This window comes from Lactuca serriola, chromosome 8, assembly GCF_051521515.1.
Source record: "Lactuca serriola cultivar US96UC23 chromosome 8, Lser_US96UC23_V15, whole genome shotgun sequence".
NCBI classification, from domain to species: Eukaryota; Viridiplantae; Streptophyta; class Magnoliopsida; order Asterales; family Asteraceae; genus Lactuca; species Lactuca serriola.
This window is the reverse complement of record NC_136415.1, coordinates 133,661,145-133,677,037: the sequence shown is the minus strand read 5'-3', so window position 1 is coordinate 133,677,037 and position 15,893 is coordinate 133,661,145. Positions and strand designations below refer to the sequence as shown.

The window sequence follows — 15,893 nt, the reverse complement described above, 5'->3', positions numbered from 1 at the left end:
TTCAAGTTCAAAGTGATGAGGAGGATGATGCTCCAGTGACAAAGAAGCATCTTCGCGAGCTTAACGAGAAGGTTGATCAACTTCTCGCCTCCTCTTCCAACCAGCAGTCATCCTTGTCTGAAGCTGCCCTTCAGAAGATAGTTGATGCCTTCTCCAGGGCTCAACAAGACTCAGTGGCCTCAGCAACTGCTGCAATAGATGCCTCCACCCGAGCTTGTGAGGCGGCGACCGAAAAAGTCGATAAACTATTCTCCGACGCTTCTGACCTGCTGAAGTCTCTACAGGAAAGCGCCAATGCCACAACGACAACTTTGGAACCGATTGTTCAGCAATTGGCCAAGTTCGTCTCGACGGAGTTGACTTCGTTCGCTACCCTCCGACAAAATATAAGCGACGACAACTCGGCACTCCGTGCCTCCATCGATGCCCGTCTGGCAAAACTACAAGAGGATCTTGCGGCAGAGAACTCTCTGATGGACGTTCTGGCGAGTAAAACAACTGCACTTAAGGTCAAGACAACGCAGCTTTCCAACTCCGAACAACAATTGGAAGCTCTTCGATCCGAGAGGGAAGTCATAAAGACGTGTGTTTCGGATGTCCACGCAGCTCTATCCAACATCCTAGAAGCACACGACCCCATCCTTAATCATTCGGTGAGGCGCACCCTCGCTGAAAAGCTCTCCCCGGCCATGGACCTCTTAAGCAAAATTGAAGGCCTACCCAGTTTCGTGTCCATTCCGAAACAAGGGGGAGATGAGAAGAAAGGATCGAAACCACCTCCGTCCTCCAAAGCTACTCACACAACCGAACCACCCCCAACTGGTCATGCCTTGGGTTCGGGTGTGAAGAACAAGGGCAAACACATAGCAGAGGATGGAGATGAAGATGAAGATGAAGACAAGGAGACCATTGCGGACATGTTAAAATGAAAGAACAGTCGCAATGCTGAAGGTGATGCCAGTCGTGTGGCGCGTGAGGCTGAAGAAGCCGAACGACAGCAAAAAGAAGCCCACGATCTCCTTGAGAGCCGAAAGTTGCTCTTCCCTGCCTGGACCAGGGATCGTTTGATAAAAGAGGCCATAGAGACTCCAAGCATACTATGGCTCGAGCCGGTGATATCGTTCGACTGCAACAACACCATCGATTCGCAGTTCGATATGCCACTGACTCGAAAGGCGTTCATCTTCCACGCTTTCTCCAACATTTCTGAAGTCCCGCATCCGAACGATGAGCTTGACAGGGAGCTCATTGACTTCTACCTGGAGGCCGCTCGCCCTCAATACCTTACATGGAGCGCCCAGAAGATTGTCAATGTTCGGGTGATGAAGCCTTTTGCCGTGGGGAGATTCACAAACGTCAAGTTCAAGCTTATCCGAGGATCTGCAAGAACTGCTCACATGATCTCTCTGGCGGATCTGCCCAATCTAAACCCTCATGATTGGATAGTCTTGTACAATATCCTGCTGACAAACGAAGCCGAATATGGTCCCATCTTAGACCATGTCAAAAGGATGCTGGCATGCTATATCATGGAGGTGGCCCTAATGGATCAGGAGGTTGCCACAGTTTTTAAGAAGAAACCGAAAGTCAAGCCTGTGGGATCGGCCAGTGATCTGAATCAAATGCAAATGGGCAAGATAGATTCAAGGCGAAACTCTGTGATGTTCACTAGAGCCGAAGGACAGAAATGTCTCTTCGCTTTAGCTGACAAACATCTTTACACTACAACTTGCATGGAGCACATCTTATTCATCATCAAGCAGTGTAAAGACAATTCGGCTGATGATATCAAGTACTTCAATGATATGATCAATTGGTACATCCGGTTTAGACAGACCATCCTTTCCATAACCAAGTGTCTGTTTAGTACCGTGAAGAAGAAGGTACCAGCTTCAGCCGCCGGCCCAAGTAGGAAGTGAAGGTCTCGCTCCAAATTGACGCAAAGGGGGAGATTGTTGGGCTGAAAAGAGTTTTAATGTTGCGTCTTTTGGGCTCGTTAGATTAGACTTTTATTCTCCGGTTTGGGCCTGTCCAACCGAGAGCCTTTTATGTATTGTATATAAGTTAATGCTTGCATGCATATTAGGTTAAGATTCTAGAGATTATCGAAATAGCGATTTATCAAGAGTACAATATTTTTCCAGTAATCGTTCTTGTAATCTTCCAATCCTTTACAGTTGATGTTCTTAATCGAGCTCTTCTAAGGATTTTATTTAATCATTCGACACGATTGATTCAAGCTGTTTTGTTCATAATATTGCGTTCTACTTTGTTTTAATATTATGTTCTTGCTGTTTCATATTCATATACTTGTTCAAGATCTAATCGATCTTCATAGATTAAAAGTTGTTTTAATCCCATCAGAAACACTTACCGGTTGACCTGTAGAAGGGGTTGTAGTCTCAAAAACTTCATTTGTCTCCCTTGTCTCAGTTGTCGAAGGAACAACATCATTGACATTGTTGAAAATAGTGTCAAGATTCTCATTTGATGCCAAGTTAGCACTACTGGCTAATGAAACAGCAATATCATCGTGATCAAAACCGTTGAGGTCAAGGTCACTTAAAGAATCATTCTTATCTCCCCCAACATTCTCCCCAAACTCTACATTCATTCCCAAATCATCATCTTGAGTACGATCAAATACATTGTCATGTTCCACAGCCAATTGAGCCTCATGAGTGGGGGTATCTTCTTTTTCAGTGCTTTCATCCTCAGAAATATCAATAACAAGATTGTTTGGAGAAGACTTCTCAGTAGGTGCTGGCTCAGAAGAATTTTGCTCAGATGAACCATAGGATTTTGTAGGTTCATCTAGCTCAGTAAACTTCCTAAATTTCTCAAGAGGGTACAATCCTTGAAAAACAACTTTTCCTCTTCGTTTTGCTTGATGAGTCCTACTGTGTGAGGACCCAAAGACTTCATATCTAGAGTTTCACCCTCCTTTCTCACTTCTGGAAATTGAGTGTTGATAAACAACTGTATGAATCGAGGATATAACAAGAACGTACATCGAGTTGAGGCTCTGATGTTGATAACAAACTCTTCCAGGATGAATCTTGAGAAATTGAATCTCACCCCTGCAGCAAGAGAAACAAGTGCACCAGTAGTTTGCTGAGAAATTTCGTCTGCTCTTGATCTTTTACCTGAAACACAGCTGACGAACACATGCACTAAAAACCTCCAATATGGATGCAGAAGCTTCTTTAAGGTCAGAGGTGAAGTGCCTTCGTAGCTCATCCTTCTGAGAATTCTTTGTGTGTCTTCAATCCCAATCTCTGTAGGGAAATTAGGTTGATCATCGATTAGCAGTGTGTCTCTGATGAAGCTTTCATTGATCACGATTTCACGACCCTGAACCATAGCTTTTACAGTGAAATGACCGTCATTATCCATGCTCGTGCTGGCAGTGGCCCAAAATTCTCTGATTAAATTTTGATACACAACAGGGTTTACTTTGATAGCGGACGCCAGACAGCACTCCCGAAGCCTGTGAATCATGGATCGCATGTATGAATGAACAGGTGGAGGATCTGCAAGCACAATAGCAAGATTGTGCATATTCGCGAATTTCAAGTTTGCCGTTTCCTGCACTCAACCATAATAAGTAAGAAAAAATATGCCAAATGAACATTCAAAATATTAATTTTATTTTGATCCCAAAAAGAAAATTATTTTATTTAGAAAATTTGATCAAAACAAAAATTACTCAAGTAAAACTCAGAGTTCACGGCCAAGACACCAAACACAGACAGTTCACTGCCCAAGAACAAAATTTGTGGTCGTGAATTCTGAGTTTACGGCCGAAGAACACAGTTTACGGCCGATGAACACCAATCTTGAAAAACACGTATTTAATCAAGAGAATATAGTCACAAAACAACACAATAATCAAAAGAAGCTTGCGGTCGTAATTCATTCACGGTTAAAAGATGTTTACGGCCCTAGAACAGAGTTTACGGCCCAAGCTTACGGCCGTAAGCTCCTTCGGACCGTTTTCTTCGATTTCTGCTCAAATGACTCAGTGAAAAACACAATAAAACATATATTTATGATCTAGAACTCATTACCTACGAGATTGTTGAATCATATTTGCGAAATTTGACGAATTTTTTTTGAAGGGAGAGAGAGAGAGAGAGAGTGACATGTGCAGTTTGCGGCCGAAATCTCGTGAATGAGGGGATTCTGGCAATATACCCCTATATTAACCCCTTTTTACCATTTACCTGATAACTACACAGTATTGAGCAATTTCCAACACAATTAAATTTTAAAAAACTTTCTGAGGATTATTTTTACTAAAGAAAAATTAAAAAATAAAATTAAAAATAAAATAAAATAAAAAAAAACTTAATTTTGTACAAAAAGTAAAGATAAAAATAAATTTAAAAGTTTTTTAAAAAAACTTAAAAATTTAATTGCTAAAAATAAAAATAAACATAAAATAAAATAAAATAAAAAAATAAAAAAATAAAAATAAACATAAAATAAAATTAAAATGACATTAAAATTTAATTATGCACAAAAATAATTAAAATGACATTAAAATTTAATTATGCACAAAAATAAAATAATTTAGCTTTAACAAAACATAGTCTAAAATTTTAACTACTGTGACTAATTTTGTGACGCTGGGATCAAAGTTGTTGGACAGTCTTATTCTACTTGTCGGTACCCTTATCTTCACATCTTTGTCTGATTGATCGCCAATATTGTGGTTCACTTAAACACAAAAAATTTGTGACAGATTTGGACAATTTACCAATGACATGACATATGCATATATCTAATAGTAACTTTATTATCATGATTGGCCCTAATTCTTAAATAACTTTTTCTTAAGACCATTTAACGGACTACAACTAGGGATATTGTTGTCCACCTAAATTGAGCAGTGAGATCTACAGACAATCTGTATGTGTTCAATTTTAAGTGTACTAGAACATGTTTCCCGCTTCCTGATATGCCCCAACCATCAAGAACTTTCAGAGTACTCCTTACACCGGGTGAGCAGACAACCATTCAGAGAGATGATAGATTCAGAATACTATTACTTATTGTTTCAGAGGGGTTGAGAAGTAGAAGATTGCATATGCTGTGTACCAGGTCGGATTAAAAGTCACGCAAAGGAGACAACATATGGCTAACAGATGAGAGGAATTTCATATATATAGCCTGCAAAGAAATAGAGTTGCATATGTTGTGTACCAGGTCGGATTGGAAGTCATGTAAAGGAGACAACATATGACTAACAGACGGAAAGAAAGAAAATGATATTCTACAGACCTAAGTTATCGGAATTTACCAGTCGCCCCATCCAACCAGAATTAAGGACAGAATCCGCACATCGGGGAAAAGTGAATCCACAGTTCTAGATACGGGTTATTTAATGTGACCGGTAGATTCCCATGTATATCTCCCTGCTCAACCTATCCGAGCGCCGTGACATCAGGTTAAACGGATCTAACTAGGTCAAAGTTTGTCAAGTCCTTAAATTCATTAGGTTCAACTCTCCCTAGTCAAGTCCATTTAAAATCTTTCGTGCCTACCAGCGCATCGAACACAGAGCGTAGACAATTCAACTTAGGTACGTTACGCTGATTCAGATTGTCCGTTATCACTTGCTAATTTCATTTCCCATCACAACACATACAAACGACAATGTCAGCAATATATATTTTTTTAAACTTTTCTATTTTTTTTATTGTTTTTGGATTTTTTTTATTTTTATTGTTTTTGGATTTTTTGATTATTTATCCCCCTAAATTTGTGCATGGGTGAGAATAAAAAGAAAAGGAAAAAACAAAATGCGCAAATTTAATCTATCCTAAGGAAACAAGAAACAAAAATAAACTAAAAATGAAATAAAGTTAAAAATAAATTAAAATAAAGAGAAAATAAAAGCGGGAAAAATAAAAATTGAAAATTTAGTTGAAGAAAAAAAATAAAATTAAAAAAAAAAAAACTTAATCCTCAAAACGTATCATTTTCAGAAATCCTACAAGCACATCGAAGCGAGCTTTGTTAAATGGCTTAATGAATAAGTCCGCCACATTATTATCAGTGTGGACTTGTTCCAGCCGGATTAGCGAACGTTCATAACAGTCTCTGATGAAATGAATTTTAATGTCGATGTGCTTGGTTTTAGAGTGTTGGACTGGGTTTTTGGCAATTTGAATGGCAGCTTCATTATCACAATAAATGGGGGTTTCAAAATAATTCAAACTGTAGTCCAATAGCTGATGTTGGATCCAGATAACTTGAGAGCAACAAGCTGATGCATCAACGTATTCCGCCTCTGATGTGGAAGTTGAGACAGTGTGTTGCTTCTTGCATTGCCACGAAACTAGTCTGTCACCTAGGTACTGACATCATCCTGAGGTAGATTTCCTGCAAGCTCACAGCCTCCATAATTACTGTCAGTAAAAGCATAAAGATTAAAGTCAGAATTCTTCGGATACCAAAGACTCAATTTTGTGCTACCTTTGATATACCGAATTTTTTTTACAGCAATAAGATGTGAGAGTTTAGGATTAGCCTGATAACGTGCGCATTGACAAAATGCAAACATGATGTCAGGTCGGCTTGCAGTAAGATACATCAGCAATCCGATCATCGATCGATAGTGAGTCTGATCTACGGATTCGCCTTTAGGATCTGGAGTCAGAAGAGGTCGTTCAGCCATTGGTGTTGCGACAGACTTAGCATCGCGAAACTCAAACATCTCAAGAATATCCTCCACATACTTGGCTTGATGTAGCAGGATTTCGGTTGAATTATGTTTAACCTGAAGCCCCAAAAACATGGTCATTTCTCCCAACAAACTCATTTTGAACCGCTTCTTCATTACACCTTCGAATTCTCTACAGAGCTGCGGACTGGTTGATCCAAAGATGATATCGTCAACATAGATTTGCACAAGAATTTGATCATCTCCAACATGCTTGATAAACAAAGTCTGATCAATGGTGCTACGTGAATAACCATGCTCGAGCAAATGCTTTGTTAGAGTTGTGTACCACGCTCGAGGAGCCTGATGTAACCCATACAATGCCTTGTCCAACTTGTAGACATTATTAGGAAATTTTGAATCAACGAACCCAGGAGGTTGATCAACGTAGATTTCTTCCTTCACCTTGCCATACAAGAAGGCAGTCTTGACGTCCATTTGATAAACAGTAAAGTTCATGTAGGAAGCATATGCCAGGAAGATACGAATAGCCTCCAGGCGAGCTACTGGAGCATAAACTTCAGTGTAATCAAGACCCTCGACTTGTCGAAACCCACGAACCACTAATCGAGCTTTATTTCGTATAATAACCCCTGAATCATCCTGCTTGTTGCGATAAACCCATCGTGTGTCAAGAGACTTCTTGCCCTTTGGCAGCTCAACTAACTTCCAAACACTGAGTTTTTCAAATTGGTGCAATTCCTCATGCATTGCATCTACCCAGCTAGGTTCATTCAGAGCCATTTCAACATTCTTGGGCTCTATTTGAGAAATAAAGCAAGAGTAAAGGCAAGCATTAACGTATCCACTCTGACTTCTGGTTTTAACACCATCACCTAGCTGACCAATAAGGTTGTCGATCGGATGATCGCGTTGAATCATTGAAGGTATTTCTTGGCTAATGTCATTGAGAGAGACATGAAGAGTGTGAATATTGATACCTCCTTCATTTGCTGATTGAGCCGCTCCAGACGGCTCTGCTACAAACTCATTTGAGATAAGTTCAGGAAAGAGTAGTTCCATAAAAGTTGAAGAGACAGCGGAAGCATCATTAGGACATAACTCTTTCTCTATTGAAATATGAGGTGTAGTTTCAGCATCTGGAGAATCAATTTGGACTGAAGATTTAGGACTATCATGTTGCATAGACGACTCCCCTTGAAGTGTAGCAGCGGACTCCCCCTCAGGTGTAGTAGAAGACTCCCCCTCAGATGAAACTGGAGACTCCCCCTCAGATGAAACCGGAGACTTCTTTGTGAATGAGGAAGGGGATTCTGATGGAGATATGTAAACAAATTCTTCGTCTTCGTCTTCATAGATCTTCTTCAAACCAGAAACAAATCTAGATGAGCCAATTGAAGACACATTTATTGATTTGAATAGGGATGTGTAATCAAACAGTCAATCCGGACCCACTTTAGCGTCCGTCTCGTTTTCTTCCAACCAACGCACGTCATACAATTCCACAATTTGCTTTGTCTTCTTGTTATAGACTCTATAGGCCGTGCGAGCAGCATACCCTACAAAGTAACAGTCATCGGCTTTTGCATTGAGCTTCGGGCTGGCATCTAAGTGAAGAAGGGTGCAAGGACAGCCAAATACACGGAAGTGACTGACTGATGGCTTGTGACCATAGAAGATTTCATACGGGGTTTTCATCTGAGCTTTGTTGATTAACACTCGATTCTGAACATAACAGGCAATGTTTATTGCCTCGACCAAAAAAACTGGTAGTTTTGAATCACACAACATCGTTCTTGCGGCGTCTTTTAACGTTCTGTTCCTTCTTTCAGCAACACCATTTTGTTGGGGTGTGTGAGCAGAACTAAATTGACGCAATATACCTTTTTGTGCGCAAAAATGATCAGGAATAGAATTCTTAAACTCTGTTCCATTGTCGGTACGAAGCGCCTTCACTCGATTGTTAGTTTTGTTCTCAACTAATACAATGAACTTCTTGATCAAGTCAGCAACTCCAACTTTGTTGGATAGAAAGAAAAGCCACGTAAACCGAGAGAAATCATCAATCACAACCAGACAATAAGAACTTCTGTTGATGCTGAGGACGTTTACTGGACCAAACAAATCCATATGTAGCAATTGAAGCACCTGGCTAATTGAGTTGACTTGTTTTGGCAGGTGTGGCTTTCTATGATGCTTTCCTTTTGCACATGACAAACATTTTTCAAACGTGATGAAGTCCTTGACAGGCAATCCATGGACCATCTCATTCTTCGCAAGATGATTCAAGTTCTTTGCATTAGCATGACCTAATCTTCTGTGCCACAACATTGCAGATTGTTCGGAGATCTTGGAGAAAAGACACGTAACTTATTCTGGAAGATTGCTATTCATATCAATGATATAGGCATTCCCATCACTTTTAGATTTTACGAGAATCCACTCTTCTGGGATGACAAATCCTGGCTTGAGAATCATGCATTCCTTGTCAGTGAAATGCGTCGAATAGCCCTTGTCACAGATCTGAGAGACACTTAACAAACTATGCTTCAACTCGTGAGCAAAATTAACATTCTCAAAACTTAAAACCCCATTCGAGATAGTTCCTCTTTGAGTGATTTTACCACCTTCTCCACCCGTAAAAGAGATATATCCCCCATTAAATGATTGAATGTTGTGCAGTTGGGTGATATCTCTCGTCATATGCCGGGAACAGCTGCTATCGACGAACCAGGGTCTGACGATATTTCCCCGCAACCGTCCCTGCAAAATGTGCGGGTTTAATTAGATTTGGGAACCTAGATCATTACCTTCCTAGGTGATCCTGATGCCTTTTCAGATTTATAACATTCGGATTTCTCAGAGGACACAAATGATAAATAGGGAGCAAGTTTGGGCAGCCATTGATAATTAGGTTTTCTAAAAATCCCGGTTGATTTAGAAGTGGAATGTTTATCAGTCTGCTTAAAGCCTGTGAGTTTTCTACCAGAGTTGGTTGAAGACCCACTGTGGTTTCTTGACGAATCTGACCTTGGCTTGGTCGTGCTCGGTTTTGGCAAACTGCCTGAGACTTGGTGATGAAAAACCTTTTTATGTTTTTGAAAAACAACCCGTTTTCTACTCCGTTCATTTGCCCAATCATCATTTCGAGAGCGATTTCTAGAGGATTTTCTATTTAAAGACCTTCCTTTGAATTCGTTCTCTCCTCTTGGAAGTTCGAAATGTACAAACATGCGATTTTGACAATTTCTAGCTATATGACCACCAACACCATAATTAAAACAAATATGTTTGTTACTGTTATAACTTGTGCTACATTGATCAAATTTATTTTCCATACTATCACCCCTACTTCTCTCACAAGAACATGAACATGAATTAGGTTGTGAAGCAAGCGAGGGTACATTAGATGGAAAAGTTTGTGATGTTGATGGTTTCTCAAAATTATTATCACACACATCCAAATTGTCAACCAAATTGTTCAAACTAGACTTTTCCAAACCATTCAAAACAGTATCAGAAGCAATAAAAACACCATCACAAAAAACATTGTCTTTTGAAACATCAGAAAACATATTGTGTTTATTTAAAACTAAAGCTTCAGGTTTAGACTCGATTTTATTTTCAGAAACATATCCTTCAACTTCGTGCTTTGACTGATTCAAGGATTGATCTGCAGGAGAAGTAGAAATGTTAGTACTTTCAACATTAATAAATCCTCCCGAAATAAAACCAGATGGCTTGCCATAAACCATAAATGATTCATTGGCAATCTCATCTTTGGACAAAGGCTTGGGCACATATGAATGATTAAAGGGAGGGGGCACATGGTTATACCCTAGATCTTTTGATTGATTCTTCTTAAATTGCATGGTTTGGTCTGTCATATTTGCAACTACCTCACTTGAAAAATCATATTTTCTAACATCAAGTTTGGCGGTTTCAAATTTTCCTTTCAAAGATTCAACTTCAGCCACTAGCCCAACGTTCTATTTGACTGCATAATCATAATTTTCACATTTATTACTGTAGTCTTCCTGAAGTCTCCTAAAATCCATATTTTTTTATTCCAATTGAGCTTTGAGTGGTTTTTGACCATTTCTAAGTTGGTACCCTTCATATCTAAGGTCCTCTACGTCCCTTATTAATTTTTCATTAAGTTCACGAAGAATCTTAAGATTTTTTACTTCACTGCCTAATGTCTCAATTTTGTTATGCAGAGTTTTAACATAGTTAATACAGGCTTGAGAGCATGATGGAAGACTTACCTTGGCTGAATTAGGTTCATGAGAAGAGGATACCATCAATGCAAACTGCAGCTCCTTCATCTCATTTTCGGCTGCCACAATCTCTGCTGGGGCATCATCACAAACTTGTGCCAGGTGGGCAGCTTCACGTCTAGATAGGTTCAAGGCTTGCATCTGATCCTCCCAATCAAATGAGTAAGCGACCATAGCCTTCTTGTTGTTTATTTGATTGCCACTACGATTGTTTCCAATTGTAACCACTGTCCTATCATTATTGAGTCTTTTGTCTGGCTGTGGACAATCACGAGCAAAATGCCCTGGCTCGTGGCAGTTGAAGCATCGTAGCTTTCCTTTGCTGAACCCAACCTTCTTGTCAGCATTCATCCCCTAGTTATTCTTTCCAGTCTTCTTGGCAAATTGCTTCGCTCTAAAGACTGCCATGGTAATTTGCCAAGTAATGTCCATCTCCTCAACGTCTTCAGGGTGGATCTGATCAAGATTAGCAAATGACAGTTGAGGTGGAAGATCCACGGCTATAAGCGCATTGTAGCAATTGACTAGTCCCGAAGCAAGAGAAAGATTCTCATCACCCTCCTTTCCCCTTGAAGAAGAAGCTCCAGTTGAGGATGAAGCAGCTTGAGCAGCCATAAATGATTGATTTTACGAGATGGGCATGGCTGAAGCAGAAGAAGCCGATGGAGTTTGAGTCTGAGCTTGCGAAGGAGGTAGATTAAATGATGAACCTGCAAAGGGATGAGAAACAGAAAAAGATGAAAGAGCATTGTTAGAGGAAATGCCAAGATTCGCAGCTGAATACAAGTTCACATGGTTAATTTCCCGCTGCTTGTCATCAATATCACATGCCTTGATGACTGCCATCACTTCAGCGAGAGAGAGGCGGCTGAGATCCTTAGTTTTCTTAATGACAGCTACATTCATGTCCCAAGATTTTGGGAGAGCATTCAGTAGCTTCTTGTTCACTTTAGACTTTGTGTAGAAAATTCCAGCCACAGTCATTTATGTATTGAGAGTTGTGAACCGCTGCAGCTGTGATTCAAGGGTCTCTCCAGGAACATAATTAAACATATTAAAACATTGTCGCAGCATATCCTGGCGACTCTCTCGCATATCTTCATTTCCTTCATATACCTCAATCAGGGCCTCCCACAAAGCTTTAGCCGAGGTATACTCTCTGAACCCCTGAAGAATGTTTGGTGACAAGGCCATGGTCAAGATGGCCAACGCCTTTTCCTGCTCCTCCACACTTTCAAAGTCTTCATCAGTATAATTTTCTATTTTCTTATCAACCACTTGCCCCGCAACTGTAGTGGTTACTCTGACTGGATTCTTGATGACACATTTCCACAACTTGAAATCTTTCATTTTTATGTACTTTTCTATTCTATACTTCCACTCGGAAACCCATCAGCAGACATTAACCTTGGAATTCGCATGGTGGTACCCATGACAGCATCAAGCTCTTGAAAGTGGTTTTGACTTTGAGATTCCATTTTTAATAATCAATTAAAATTAATTAAGGTTCAAATTAAAATATAAACTGATTTAGTTAAAATCCGATTTACTGTAAAAAAGGAGTTCACTGCCAAAAATGAATTTGCGGCCGTAAACTATAAAGTTTTCGGTTGAAAGGAGAATACAGTTCAAGGTTCATGGTGCAAGAATTGAATTTAGATTCACTGTCCAAGGTTTTACGGTTTAAGAATACGGTCTTCGATTCCGGATTTACGGTTCAAGAAAGCAGTTCACGGTTGAAGAACTATGACGAGATTGCGGCCATAAATAGGGATTACGGCCGTAAACTTGGGCCGTAAATAACGATTATTTCAGTTTCTCGATGAAACCAAAAATTCTTTTGTAGAAAAACACGAACTTGCTCTCAGTCCAATAAAACCTTGCTCCAAAATCGATTGTAGAAAGCCTTTGACACTGGTTCTGCTCTGATACCAATTGTAAGGTCCAAATAACAGATCTTACCATAGATCAAAAGCAAACACAATCACATAAAGCAATAATAAACACAAAAGAAGAACAAACAAAGCTTGCACACGTTTTATAGCAATAAACGTCGGGTACAATTTGATGGAAGCCGTGAACTCTAAAGGTATCAACAACCATAAAACGTCTGACTAACCCACTATTTATACACCACATGACCGAGAAGAGTTTACGACTGTAAGGTGTTTACGGCCGTAAACTCATTACAACCGTAAACTATTACAAAACAAGCTACCAACACCCCCTACTATTACATTGTAAAGCCTAGACCAAACCACTAAATTGAGCATTTCAGAGAGAAAGGCCGAATGTTATAGGATTCCTCTCTAGAACATATGAAAATAGTTCACACATTAAAATATTACTCATGCCTCCCAAAAAGGATTCACAAAGATCAATTGAAAATAAAAAAAATTAAATTGATTCCTACTTTATGCTTATACTTCATCCTCTTACATATTCATTGATTGTCATGTGTAATCCACTATCTTTTCTCATCTTATCGTTTGATCATGACACATGTCATAACCCAATGAGTAGAAAGAAAAATAGGAAGGTTTTGTAGAAGGAAATTTAACTTTTCATTGAAAATTGCATCAACTTTATTTGTAGAGAATGAAGAGTGGAATCCTTTAAAGCATCATATATAGACAAAAATAGTAAGATTTGTTAAAGCACCAATTTCTTTATACAAGACATTTAGCTTATTACATTAAGTATGCAACCAAACTCTAAGAAAATGTCTTAGACATTAAGATTTTCATGCATGAAATTTAAAATCCACGACAAGACAACAGACATTTTCCATGTCCTATAGTCTACTTTTGACCTCATTGTTCTTAGGGCATGAGCATAAGCCATCAACAGAACCTAATTTGTTTCGAGCCCTAAGTGATAACTGTGGCAAAAACCCAACCTTTGTAGTTACTAGTTACTAGCAATTCAAAATTGACAACCACTTGGGTTGTGGTGATTTGGTAAGACATGTTGAAGATATAATGGATAACCTATTGAGTTATGTTTAAATCGTGACAATACTCAACCTCTATAGACATAAAAGTTCACTTGCAATGACTCTAGAGCATGATGCATAGTCTCATGTTTGTAGCAGAGACTAGTTGATGCGTAAAAGCTAGTCCAAATACCCCCTTCCAAAAGAAAAAAATTGCCGATAGAGACATGTTAAGTTCATTTGATTGAAGAAGATAAGGATCATCTACATCAATTATCCATGTCCTAGTTGTTAGCTAAGACGTCTAAGAACATTGTCGAATTCTCCAACATTGCCGAATACACATTATTTTTTGAGACCGAAAACCTTTTGGTTAAAATATACAAATAAAAAAAACAACTAAGAATCTATTCAGTGGCCATATAATTAATTCATAGGTAACCTCTATATAGAAGACAAACTTTGGACAATAATTATATTCTATTATTTATTTGGACGGTTATACTTTTTTTTTCCTGAAATTTTATGACTTATATTCCCTTTATAATCTTGACATATTAATACCATACCCATGATTAAATATGTATTTATACTTAAATTATTAATTGCGAAAATAAATATAAGTAGTCTACAACGTATAAATTAAAAACAAGTGTAAGGCTAAAAGTCGAAGCCCAAGGTCGTTACATGGCCCGTTAAATGTAAACAAACGTCAACCAATATCGAAAAGGCCCAAATAACCGGCCCAACCGGATTATATATCGTTCGTTCCCAATCCTAAACCCTAAATCCCTGATTTGCTTTTCTCACAACAGATCCAGCCGAAAAGAAGACAACACAGAGCTAAACAATCCTCAATTCAACATGGGTAATCTTAATAACTTCCATTTTCATCAGTTATTTTTGTTATAGATTGGAAACCGTGGTAGGTTAAGGGTTTATGTAGGTGTTAGTGTTTAATTTCTGTGTATTCGGCGTTTAATTCATCAACTGGTGATGATACTGGTTGCAATCTGTTTACAGGAAAGGTTCACGGATCATTGGCTCGTGCCGGAAAAGTGAGAGGTCAAACCCCAAAGGTTGCGAAGCAGGACAAGAAGAAACAGCCACGTGGACGTGCTCACAAGCGCATTCAATACAACCGCCGCTTCGTCACCGCTGGTAAGATAGTTGCTTCCGCTTTCATTTTTCATTCATATGTGATGATGTTTATCCGTAGTACACAAACATACTAATGTTAATATTGATCTAGATCTATAAAGCTGTTTGCTTTTCGAGAAACCCAACGAAAATTTGAAGTTTTATTTGATGTATCAGTTCTTGATTGTTTGAATTCCTTTATAAACACATCGTATGCACTTTAGATGGTGAACATGAATTGTCTCTTTAGGCAATTGTTTGTAAACACTAAACAAAACTTAGATTATGAACTATTTGTGGGATAATTGTGAATCTTTTTGATTTTTGATTGTGCAGTTGTTGGTTTTGGAAAGAAGAGAGGGCCAAACTCATCGGAGAAGTAAAAGCTGAAGGAAGCATGATCATCATCAGTCTTTACCTGAAATTGTTTTTGATGTTTGCTTAGAAAGACTTGATTAGCTTTTTGGTTTAACAAAATTATGTCATGTTCATCAATCTTTTGCTGAGTATCAACCATTTTCTCACATCTTTTACACTTTCTCATTTGAACTTTTTATTTTATACTATAACCTTGTTATTATAACAAATTAATTCATCAATATCTACATACATGATTCACCATGGGAGAATGCAAGGGTCGTTCACTTTCATTAAAGTCTTCACAATCACTTTTATGCTCCCATTTCGTTGTAATCAAAACTTCACACAAATTTTCAAGAATATACAACGTATAAATCATCGATTTTAATCCTATAAATCCAAAGTTAGTTACACTGCAAATAAATCATCGATTGCAACCAATAAATACCCGATGTTTCCTGCTACTATACGGTTTGGGTTTAAGACG

General features: G+C 38.7%; 1 protein-coding gene across 1 annotated transcript; it reads left to right on the top strand.

Annotated features, from left to right (window-relative positions):
* The first annotated feature begins 14,618 nt into the window (after positions 1-14,618).
* On the top strand, positions 14,619-15,572 carry LOC145070944 (Ribosomal protein S30 family protein). Its single transcript, XM_079017891.1, has 3 exons — positions 14,619-14,774; positions 14,930-15,067; positions 15,383-15,572. Exons 1-3 carry the CDS (start codon positions 14,771-14,773, stop codon positions 15,427-15,429), a joined length of 189 nt encoding a protein of 62 aa, XP_078874017.1. The 5' UTR covers positions 14,619-14,770; the 3' UTR covers positions 15,430-15,572.
* The last annotated feature ends 321 nt before the right edge of the window (positions 15,573-15,893 follow it).